This window comes from Meleagris gallopavo, chromosome 2, assembly GCF_905368555.1.
Source record: "Meleagris gallopavo chromosome 2, MGAL_WU_HG_1.1, whole genome shotgun sequence".
Taxonomy (NCBI): Eukaryota; Metazoa; Chordata; class Aves; order Galliformes; family Phasianidae; genus Meleagris; species Meleagris gallopavo.
Genome location: NC_139405.1, coordinates 3,000,913 through 3,012,981, shown reverse-complemented (window position 1 = coordinate 3,012,981; position 12,069 = coordinate 3,000,913). Strand labels below are relative to the sequence as shown.

Here is a 12,069-nt window from a genome sequence, read left to right as displayed (position 1 = left end):
TAGCTTGCATGTTATTTGTGCACACTGCCATAAACATCTTACCAATAATCTGCATCTTCCACACAGTTTGATTTTCTCCTGCAATCAAACCCCCACTTCTTTGCAGCAGACTGAAATTACCACTGCCCTAGTGCCTGAAGTGCCACATTGGGGTAATCCCACTAAACCTCTTCCCCAGTGCATGGTTATCTCCACCCTGTGGAAAACGTGGAGGTCTAAGGTCAGGTTTAGGTTAACTTTCCCTTCCTTACTGGGGACCCTATTTGCAAAGTCTCTGCATGGGTTGATGGTTGGAACAGATTACCTTAAAGGTCCTCTTCAACCTTAATGGTTCTATTTTGTGACAGGGAATGGACGTGCACAGCACCAGCGAGAACGTAAAACTAACCCTACTGTGAGATACAGACTAATTTAAGCTAAAATCTTGCAGGGACAGCGGTCAGCAAAACATTCTATGAATCAACTTTTTTTCCCCCCCTTCATCTTACCAGGCTGTGGGGTTTTCCTCTGAGTCTCAGGATTCCAGGAATGCTGAAGCTTTGAAAGAAAGTGCAAGACTGAGCGGAGAGTACAGATGGGACACTGGGAATGCCTAACAGAAAAACTGACAGAACTCATCCCTGTGTCCCAAGGATAGGACTGCCAGCAGCCTGGTAAAGAAGTAAAAAGGCTAATAGGGTGTATACTTTGACATGAAAGGATTACAAGTCCTCATGTACCATATCAAATACACTGTTCATCCCCTTTCCTCTTTTTTTTTTTTTTTAATTCAATACACAGTTTGGCTCGTTAATGACACAGCTCACCAATGGTGAATCTTGTTGCCACCTGTGCCACCCAAAAGCATAGTTAAAGCGTTATTCCCCTGCTTGATCACTTTTTCTTTCCATCAAGATGAGCATAATTCTGTGATTTCATCAAGATGAGCATAATTCTGTGATTTCAGTACATTTTCACACAAACAGATGAGCTCATGATGTCTGCTATGGTACTGGTTAGTTCATCTGCCAACACGTACTTTAAACATCATCCTTAGCAGCAGAAGTTCTATTATTTTTATTTCTTCCACTTCAAACTCATTTCTCCAATTTTAAGTGTACGTCTCAGGTTGTTTGTTTGTTTTTGAAGTCTCACCAGGAACAGGGTGTTTTTATGTAAAAATACAAAAGCTGTTTTCCCAGTAATTAGAACTAGATCTTTAATCCTTAATGCTGCCGTAACTCACTGCCAAGTTCCTCAAAAACATACGTCTCATACAAAAAGCTCAAAAGCACAGTAAACAACTTGAAGTTATGTTCTCAAAATAAGAGATTTCCACTTTAGAAACACACACACAAAAAAGCAGATGTTACAAACAATCCATTTATTGGGTCATAAACTACGTACACAATTGAAATAATAATTTTGGCACTACGCTATACAGTGGTTACATCTGTGTGCTGACACTCATTAAATACTGCACCAGGAACACTGCTGTGCTTTGAAGTTTGGAATGAGTCACACACTCAGCAGGTAGATCACTCGAAATGTACCAGTGCTCCTGTAGGGTTGCATGAAAGTTGAAACACACCAGCTTACACATTATTTCAATGTACCTCATGTTCTATGAGCTTATCACATCAGAACATGTGATGTCAGCATTTAGAGATGGCCACAAACGTTCATTAAAATCTGAATGAGACAGTAATAATGAGATACAGGAAAACTGAAACAAAACCTCTGCCTCTTAGACATGAAGAGATACTCTGTTAAAGAAAATAATTTAGAAAACTAATAATGGCATTTGATTTGATACAAAAGCCAGAACTACTACATTATTAACATCTAAGTATGAATCTTTACAAATTAATCTCACAATGGTATTATGTAAAAGGTTGCAAACTGTACAATGTTTTGTCAATGCAATGCCTCTACAATTTATACAGTCTTTTACAACTATGTAACACATATTAAACATGTTGTTAAATAGCCAATAGATAGTCTCTGAACAAAGCTGCAGGCAAAAAAAAACAAACAAAAAACAAAAATACAGAGCTTCCACAATCATTGAACAAGGTATGCTTGCTCAAACAGCGACAAGCTTTATGAGCACACACTGTTAAAAACAGTCAGCCATTCAGTGCCTTTTCACACTGTGCATACAACTCATTCTATAAATTCAAGCACTGCTTCATAGTCCACAACTTCATACCATAGTTATGCAGAAACACCCAGAGTCTTTCAATCCTTAAAAATATGCAGGTAATCATGGATTTTTATTCCACACGTGGACAAGCTATCTACGAAGACCTGGCCAGGCAGTAAGAGCTTTCACTTCCCCGTTTTGTCTTGCCATAATCTACACTGCACAGACAAGACCAGCTATTTACATGTCAACAAGATAGAAAAAGGCAATCCTGTCCTGAGATGGATTGAATGATACAGAGCCCTTCACCTGGTGGGCACTCAAATCCAAGTAGTGAAAAATAAACTCTGAGAAAGACAGATAGGTTCCTGGTCTTTTATGCTGACTAGATTACAAGATGCATCAGCAGAACTGGAGAGCTTCACTGAGAGTATTCTGATTTGCAGCACTCTCCGGTTCTGCGTATCTTTGATGTCAGGAAACAGCTGGGAAGAAGGGTCAGAAAAAGAGGGCAAGAAATGTGCTGTGTAAGTCACCGTGTGCAATAAAGCAGAAACAAGAGTGATATGTAACGCAGGCCAATGGCAAAAGGGGCTTGCAATAAACTCACAATCAGCATCTGCGAGCACTACTGCAGGAGACTCGGGGACTCCCACAGCTACTCCTTGGGGAGGTGAAATTCTCTTGAATAGAACCAGGCCCCTACATTTGCATTTAAAAGTGGTTTTGATTAGGCATCAGGATTTCGAATACAAAGCTTTCAACAACTTTTTTTCCGATTTGAGTATCCTTTATTTTGCAGAAAGGCTCCTAGGTACTCATTTTTCCAGGAGAAATCTGAAATAAAAATAATTCAAAACAATTACTGCTTCATGCTATCACCACAGAATAAAATAAAACTGAAATTTTAATTTATCTCTAAATACTGTCACTAGACATCACAATACAATAGAGCTCAGAACCCTACAGCTTACAAAGGAAATCTAGAAATAGATTCACTCTTCCTGGATCTGTGCGAAGAGACACCCAGTAGCAAAGCTCCCTCTGTGGAATAGGGAACAGTTTGGTAGCAGTTGTTCTCTATCACAAGACCCAGCTGGTAACCTGCTGGGTGACAGGCTCAGGTCCTCAGAGGCATCAGAAGAACAAAGCAGCAAGCACTTTGCTCTAGTGATAAACTGCCAGGCATTTAAAAGGCAAGCAACTGGCAAAAAAATGGTGAGAGGAAAGTCCATATTCAGAACAAGTGTGTGTATCCTACCAGAACACTAGACTAGTGCAGGGACGCAAGAAGAAAATGGACAACAGTAGTTATTCCCCAAAAATCTGATGCTGAACAGATCACTGGAGGGACAAGGGACTTACATCTGGCAACAGAATTTTCCCCATGGTTTAGGATTTACTTCCTACAATCTGCTAGAGTGGCAACGTGGAGTAGATTTCCTAAGACTGATGTTTTTTGACATAGGTTGACAGAAGCAATCTTACCTAGCTATGCATAATAGCACGGTGAAACCAAGAGGTCAGTAAGCACTAGTAGCTGGTCATCTGTGAACTGCTGTTTATGCTCCTGCCAGTTGTCGTGATGGGTCCTCCGGAAATTTGAGAGTGTTTTTTTCACAGTCATCTGCATAACAATCAACCAGTACTCATTGTGTAAATTTGAAGAAAAAAAAATAAATTGAAATGAAATGTTCCTTTTTTTCTCTTTTTGCTCGAGTTTTTCAAAGCAATGGCTCATTTCTAAACACAAGAAAGAGTAGATGGGCCTAATGCAGGGAGTGCATAGAAAAAAAAAGATCTCCCTTTAAAAAAATTAAGTCAAATTAATTCAGTTTCCTGATTCAAGAAAACACACCGTAGTCAATTTGGTTAAAGTTAAGGAATTCCTCTGCAGTAAGCTCGTGGTTAACATAGAAAAAGTTGGAAAAAAAAAAAATCAAATGCACAGAGTAAAATTAGTAACTATTTCATTAAAAATCTCATTTCTAGAGCTGCTTATAAAGTGTTTTATAACAAAGTTTTATTGTTGCTGTTCTGGTTGGAATAGATTTGGAGGAAGATCTAGGAAATCTCAATTCTATCTTTGTACATATACACAAAATTGACGTTTTACATTACAAAGAATTTCCTCACAGATACAGCACTTGCAGCTGTTCATACTTCGAAAGCAAGAACTGAAAACATAGAATTGCTCAAGATGGAACGAACCCACAAGGATAATCAAAGTCCAAGTCCTCTTTTCTCATAGGATTACTCAAATAAATCAAACCATGAGAGCACTGTCCAAAACATGCAGAATAAAATAATACAGGGATTGCAATGATTTCATAGAATGGCCTGGGTTGAAAAGGAGCTCAATGCTCATCCAGTTCCAACCCCCTGCTGTGTGCAGGTCACCAACCAGCAGACCAGGCTGCCCAGAGCCACATCCAGCCTGGCCTTGAATGCCTGCAGGGATGGGGCATCCATAGCCTCCTTGGGCAACCTGTTCCAGCGCCTCACCACCCTCTGAGTGAAAAACTTCCTCCTCATATCCAATCTAAACCTCCCCTGTTTCAGTTTAAGACCATTCCCCCTTGTCCTATCACTGTCCACCCCATTATTTACTATATATAGTCAGTTTAATATAATAATGAATAAGAAAGCAAGCAGCAGAAAGTTCCTAATAGCTTTTTTTTTTTCCTTTCTTTTTAAAGGAAAGGAGAACTAAAAATGAGTCAAACATATTTCAGATGTGCTATGTTACTTGGGATTTTACCTCAATAGGCTGAGGATCGTTGAGATGGGCACTGAGGTCCATTAAGAGCTGTGGCATCCAGGTGGGTACATCATAGGGACTTGACAAAATACACGCGCTCAGTCCCAGCACACCAGCATGGCGTTTCACCAAGTCTGCAATCACAGAACGCTCATTTATTTACATTTCTATTATCCAGGCCACTGCTCAAGCATCTGAGCTATTTTAGGTTGTTTGCATAAAGAATGTAAGTATCTATAGAGCTCACATGTAATATATCGTGCATCTCCACTGTTCCCTATTCCCGTGTTAAAAGAATGTTCTCTCCAGCAACAGAACTACTTGACGGGCTGCAAACCCAGTCCTTCTGAGTTAACAGAATGTGACCAGAGACACTAAACACTTGGCCAGAAAGCAAAGTCCCTAATAAAGGACACAATAAGAAAGGGAACTTAACTTGGGTGAGGTATGAAATTAAGTTGTAGCAGCTACGGAATTTTCTTTACAGAGGAAACAGCTACCCCTCATCATCTTAATTATATAAAGTGCATACATGGGCAATGGAACCACCTCAAGTCTCAGTTCTGGGAGAAGTAGTAAGTTAATTTAACCTAGGAATACAGTGTTTTGGGTTTTTTTTGTAGCCATGGTATTCTTATTTATAATGTAAATCAAACTCCCAAAGCACCTCAGAAGGATTAGGACTACACCATATACCCATCAAAATGGCTATAGAAGGAGCAAGTGATTGCTTATTATGGGTTACAGATGCTTAGAAATGAGAAATATTTGCATGGACAACCACCTTATGTTTCTTTAGATCTATCTTTAATTTCTAAATACGTAACCATAGGATAAATCCAATTCCATCTGGAGTGCTTGCAGAATAAACACTTAAAGATAGCATGAGTTATTTATTTATTCCTAACCTGTTCCCAAAATGCACGGTTTTAGTCTCTGAAGCCATTTTCTTACCACCAGAAGGAATTGTATCCACAACTGAACCCAGGTCTCGCTTCCGTTTTTTTGGTAACCTCATCTTGCACAGCTGTTCAAAGTGGGTCTGCATGGGACCATCCATAGTGAGAAAATTGCACTGTAGAAGACCACTTAGTGTGGTAGCAGCCATTTCTCTCACCTACAACCAGAGACAGAGACCACAATTACTAAGCAAACATGCACAGCAAGAAACAAGTATTTATTACTACCAATGTACTTTCAAGCACATCCAGATAGACCAAGTTACCAGTCATTGACCAGGGAAAGTCTTAACATTTTTATCCTATTTTCTCATTGATCATATACTACTATTTAGCTACAAAACTCTTTAGAAAATTAATGAACATAACTCTATTGCAATACAGAGCTACCTCTACATCTGTCAGAACAGAGCTACTACTTGAGCAAATAATGTAATTTAACTTCATTGTCAAGAAATAGCCATCACAGACTAGGTTAACCTTAGGTAGTCTGAAAATACTTTGAATGAAAACAAGATGAGCCATCCCAAATAACATGCTATGCAATTTTATTAATCGTCTTTGTATCAGTGTTAGTTTTACCAACAGAAAAAAAAACAAACTCAAAAAGGTGTATTTTATTCAAAAACATTCTTCCTCCCACCCCTCAAATGTATGTGAAGACATGAGAACTGACAAAAGCAGAATAATTTTTTCAACAGAAGGCACAAAGTATATTTACAGAGTGTCATGGGTGGAACAAAATCAGCTTGAATAACACAAGAATTCTTTGAGAATTTACAGGCACTAGGTTAATAACCACTAACAACTAAACTTCAGTGGTTCACAGTTGACAATTCAGTTCTTTGCTTACTGGGTACCAGTTCTTTTGTTTTTTGTTTTATTACTGGAATAAAAATGGAATCACTGCTTGGACAAATATTCCTCTAACACTGAAGCCCAAAGGAACAAAACTTAATGTAATTTTAACCTGTATTTTAAATCGATTGGCCAACAGATCTGCTTTTTAACCCCCTCTACACTGCTACTGGATTACAAGTACAGACAACTCAATCACCCACTTTCAAGCTATCGCTAATTACCAATTCACCTCATTTACTCAAATCTGACCAAAGCATAACATACTTCAACTAGAAGACCACTGGATTCCCTCAAACTCACTTCCACTTTAAATGAGTGCAGGCTGACAAAATCCTTGTAACATTTAGCAAACACTGAGAACTCAATCAACTTGCTGAAATACTGATAGCTGTTGCCTGATTTACTGCTCAGTACATACTGTTATAAGTAACTGTAAACAGAACATTTGTCTATCTGAAGTACAAACATCTACCAATACTCCAGTGCAGCAGATTATAATAAATTACATCCCTGAACACAATGTTCTGAACCTCCACAAAGCAGTAAGTATAGCTGCAAGTGCTATAATAATTAAACACAGTAAGTTAACAATAAGCTCTTGAGACTTCATGCCATTTAAATTTCTACGATATATTATTCAACCATGATTTCCTTTGTTAACAGCATACAGAAATATGAGCTGAAAGTCTGCCAGTATTGTTGAACAGCACTTTGTGAGTCTCTTAAGAACTAGGCAATTAAATGAAACATGAAGTGCTAATGCAAGACCCAAAATAGGCAGAAGCTTGGCTGTAAAGTGAGCAAGCTCCCAGGTGAGCTGTATTCGTTTACATCATTATTTGCTAAATTAGAACTATTTTCATTTCTAAACTAATAATCTAAATAAAATGAGTTCTTTGTTGCAAGAAGCATCTAGAAGCAAAGCTTTAAAAACCGGATTAAAAAACTAATCATGCATCACATCATCCAAATAATTTATAGACCACCATACTCGCATGATGGCCCACTGAATGTAAAAGCTATGAAGGAGTAGCAGAATATTTTCTTGGTAGTTGCTCAAAACTGACTGACCAAGATCTACAAAATCACAACAGTATCAGAACAAAAGGTAACAGAAGCAAGACAAACATCACTCAACAGCACAAGCAAAACTTAAGTGCAGCACATGCAGAAGACAACTTACACATGGAAATATTCCAGTTACTGTAATATTGCAGTGTCATAAGAAAGGTGCTTATCAAGCCATGCATGCATTCTATGTATTCCATACATTGACTCACAAAAATAGAAACAAATTGAACACCTATCCACCACTGAGATTCCTAGAGTAAATTCAAAACTGTAGAAAAGATGCTTCTATATAAACTTGGTTATCCCTTGAAACATAACCTCAAGTTGAATACAGCCACTTCCACTCTTCCTTTACTTCTGACTGAATAAATAGAACTGCAAATGATTCCTCCTGCTCTGATATGATGATTATATTATGGTGATATGAAAATTAGACACAATATTTAGCAGTGGTTACACTTCTATGCACAGAGACAAGATTTTTCTGGAGCGTATATTCTTTCTCCTTGGCCAGCTAAAAGATCACATCAGTTTTTGGGTTTTTTTTTTGTATTTGGGTTTTTGTTTTTTTTTCCCCCCCCCTCAGTCACTGTACTTCAACCAGGTTCATGATTCCTCTTTTGCTTTAAGACGACAGCTTTCCCAGAGTCCAGCATCCTTTGATCCAGGAGACCTATGTTTGCAGTTGGATGCATGGAATCTGCATTCAAATAGTCACAGAGCTGTTTGACACTCCATGCAGTCCCTGCCATTCGCAAAAGTCTTTTGCAATCATCTTTACTGACAAAAACCAGGGTAAAGATACCCAACACCAGCTAAAGGTAGGGGTTTTACTGAAATGATACTCATGTTCAAAACCCAGCATCAGAGAATTCTCAATGAACACAGAAATTACTTTGCAAAATACTTCATCTTGTTCATTTTTGAAAATAATTGACAAGATTCTTTTTTTCAGAGAAACATTCAAGCTTCCATAATAGCAATGTGATTATAAGTGGTTATGAACATAGGTAAAGCTTTTGATTTGCACCTCCGTTAGCACAGGGGAATAATTTTGTACATTTAAAACAGCTAAAGTGCAATAAAGTGAATAAAAGGTATTTTTCAAAATTATATGAGATTATGAAGTGTTCTGACTTGCAGGCAACAGCCTGGCTAGGATTTCCAGTCTTTGCTTTCAGTAGAACAAATAGTGACATGAAAGACATGAAAGATCATCTCAAGATTAATATTGACATGACTGAGTGAATTATCTAAGTGTTGTTCTTTTTATGTCAAACATTTTCAGCCATAAGTATTAATTAATGTATTTCAAGTTATTTCCAATTCCCTGTTCACAAAAGCAAGCTTCACATCTCAGGTGTAACTGCTGCTTTTAATGTAATTTCAGGAGGAACTACAGCAGACTTTGGTTTTGGCAGAAGGGTATCATACTTCACTTTTCTTTTCTAGAAAGAAGAAAGCACACAAGCAATCCAAAGATGGATTTCCTTGATCTTTGCTAACAATGCAAACAAAACAGAATGACAGTGAAAACGATGCTGCAGGGCAAGTTGAACAGATGGAAGGCTAACAATAAAGGCTCTTCACTGAGCTTGAACACAACTAAACATTCTTAAACTAACTTCATTTAATACAAATTTTCACTTCTGTGCATTTGTCATACAGAATAAAATATTTCTGTGATTCCTCTCCAGCTTTTGGAAGTCTGACAAACAAGATGATGAATCACACCAAGGCAGCCTTTCCCTCCCATCCCCCATGTTTATCTTTTATCTTCCAATCCTGATAGCACTTCTCAGAGCACGCTGTACTCCTGGAACACTCCAGGGCCTTCAATAGTACACAAGTACCAAAGCCAAGACTTTGGATGTTATCTCCTCCTGTCTGTGTACAGTGAAGTATTACTAGCTCAAGAAACTAAGAAAAAACTCCTAGGAGTGACAAGTGTAATTCTATGATTCTGTGTAAGGTTGCAAACGATTACCTTTTTGAATAATGTAAGATCAGTAACAGCGTATGTTAGGTTGCTTTGTTACATATGCAACTTTTCCAAAAAAAAAGGAAAGTCCACTAATTGCAAGTAAAGAAGTAATTCTTTAGTCAGTGGCATGTAAAATTAATGTTTGTCATTAATTAGCTAATGCAATTAAATGGGAAACAGATCTAGAGTAATAAATAGTAGTTTTATAGAATTTGCAAACAGGAAGATATTTCACCGTGTTGAAAATTAAGTTCCTACCAACACCCATGCTAGTATTTATAGAGGGTGAGAGTATCTCTGTTTCAGCTGCACTCAAAACTGAAAGAAATATTCAATTCCTTTTAAAAAGTATGAACAACTGAAATTTTCATCATTTTAAACAGCTGTTTTTCTGAAACGGAAAATTAAAGAAAAACAGTATGACAAATTCTAATAAAGCTGTAGATATTTTCAAAACAGAAAGAATGCTAAGCTAGAAATACCTTCTGTACTAACTTGTATCTGGTAGGTTTTGTTCATAAAACCTGAGCAAGTGAAGAAACCAGTCATGTGAAGCTAAGCAGCTGAGCAGAGATGTGACTTACTTCAAGTTGCTCATCTTCCAGGAGTTTTATAACCAGCCATCTAATGTCATTGACTGCTTCTTCATTGTTGAGAAAGATGAAGAGATTGTAGAACACCATGGTCTGGAGGTAGGTTAATATGGTATACCTAGCATGCCAAGAATTGCTTCTTGCTGTCTACAAGGAAAAATAAATAATATTACAAAACAAAAATGTGAAGAAAAGTAAATAACATATGAAAAGCTAAAAATATTAAAAACCTTTTGGGAAAGTTGCAAATAAAGTAACTTTTCTTTTTCAGATAATCTTTTTTCCCCTCACTTACTTCCCAAATCACACAATTGTTTAAACAACAATTTATAACAATAAACAAGCAAAACAACAACAAAAAAGCCATCACGAAATGCATCAGATAACATGAAGCTTTGAGTTGTTTTGACCAGACTCACTTGTTTTAGCACCTGAAGTACCAAAGGCACTTGCTGAGGATACAGCAAACCCTGAGACATTAATGATAAACACATCTTTGCATCTCTTTTGAGTTCATCATAGCTATTGTCATTTTCCACTGGTGCAATCTGTAGAACAAGATCAAAGGGAAGGGAGGGAAAAACTAACATTGGTAATTAAGCACTGCTAACAGCAAAATCCTGAAAAGAAAGTAAAAAAGTTTAATCTCATAAAAGAACAGTAAATTAGGAAAAAATCTGATCTATACTCTCAACAATAATCTCTTGGAAGTAAAACTGACATTTTTGTTCATCTCAGAAAAAGTGCACCTGGTAGAGCTAAGCACTTCTATTGCACCACATATTATTGATCTAAACTGTCAGACTAGTCTGAAGTTCTTGATGATTAAGTGGGTGCTTTTTAAGGCTTTAAATCCCCATAGCAATTCTTCTGGTGTGAAATCCAACTTAAGTATTATTTTAGATGTAGGTCAAAAATTGAAAGCTTTATTTCAAGTTCATTTTTGCATAAGTAATCCTCTTTTTGTGGTAATTTATATCACTGCTGGATAATTGGCTGATGCTTATTTAAAGCAAAACATGTTTTTGAGCATGCAAATATGCATTATTTCGTAGATGAGGCACTAAATTACACAACTTCATTAAATAGTACAAGGATTAGAGGTACTACCACCTAGAAAGATCTGTTCAATCATGGAACAAAAGAAGAAACTTAGTAGGTAAAGATTTGGACAGAAATAACATGTCCTCATTCATGAACTTAACATGCTTTTTCACCTGCAAGTAATAAATATAGGGGACATTCATCTTTAAGTCATTACTTTGAGAAAGCCGCTTAGTAGACTAGATTTACCAACTATAAGTGTACATTAGCAGAAGAAAACATTCGGGCCTCATCAGTATGCATGTTTTCTGATGCCATTATTGGTTTTCTTCTTAAATAAGAATGCCCTTGTAACTTTGATTTATGTATAGCATCACTTTTTCCATCAAACATGACTAATATACAGCAGCAATTAAAGCAGATACCTTGAAAAATAAAGGTAAAAGCTGGAGTTGCTCTGTAACAGCTGTAGAGAAGGATCGTCCTGCACTTGCCATCAACCACTTCAGAACTGTTTTTAAAAAGAGAAACCATCACTGAACAAGGTAAATAATAATAATAATAATAATAATAATCTGACAATAAACAATAAACCAAGTTTCTTGCTAGAGTAGCACAGGAGATCGTTGTATATTACACTGTGCTAGCAGTTAGGTTTGACCCTCTAAAGT

The 12,069-nt window shown here is 37.1% G+C and overlaps 1 protein-coding gene across 2 annotated transcripts in view; it reads right to left on the bottom strand.

Moving 5' to 3' along the window:
- Positions 1-1,346: 1,346 nt before the first annotated feature.
- Positions 1,347-12,069, bottom strand: part of PSME4 (proteasome activator subunit 4) — a 64,015-nt gene continuing 53,292 nt past the window's right edge. For both annotated transcript variants that reach the window (XM_085218611.1, XM_085218612.1), the window contains 7 exons: positions 11,824-11,909; positions 10,774-10,902; positions 10,346-10,501; positions 5,841-6,003; positions 4,887-5,020; positions 3,614-3,752; positions 1,347-2,962 (listed from right to left, as the gene is read on the bottom strand). In XM_085218611.1, coding sequence (XP_085074737.1) covers positions 3,618-3,752; positions 4,887-5,020; positions 5,841-6,003; positions 10,346-10,501; positions 10,774-10,902; positions 11,824-11,909 — 803 coding nt within the window. In that variant the 3' untranslated portion in view covers positions 1,347-2,962; positions 3,614-3,617. The remainder of the gene's footprint in view (positions 2,963-3,613; positions 3,753-4,886; positions 5,021-5,840; positions 6,004-10,345; positions 10,502-10,773; positions 10,903-11,823; positions 11,910-12,069) is intronic.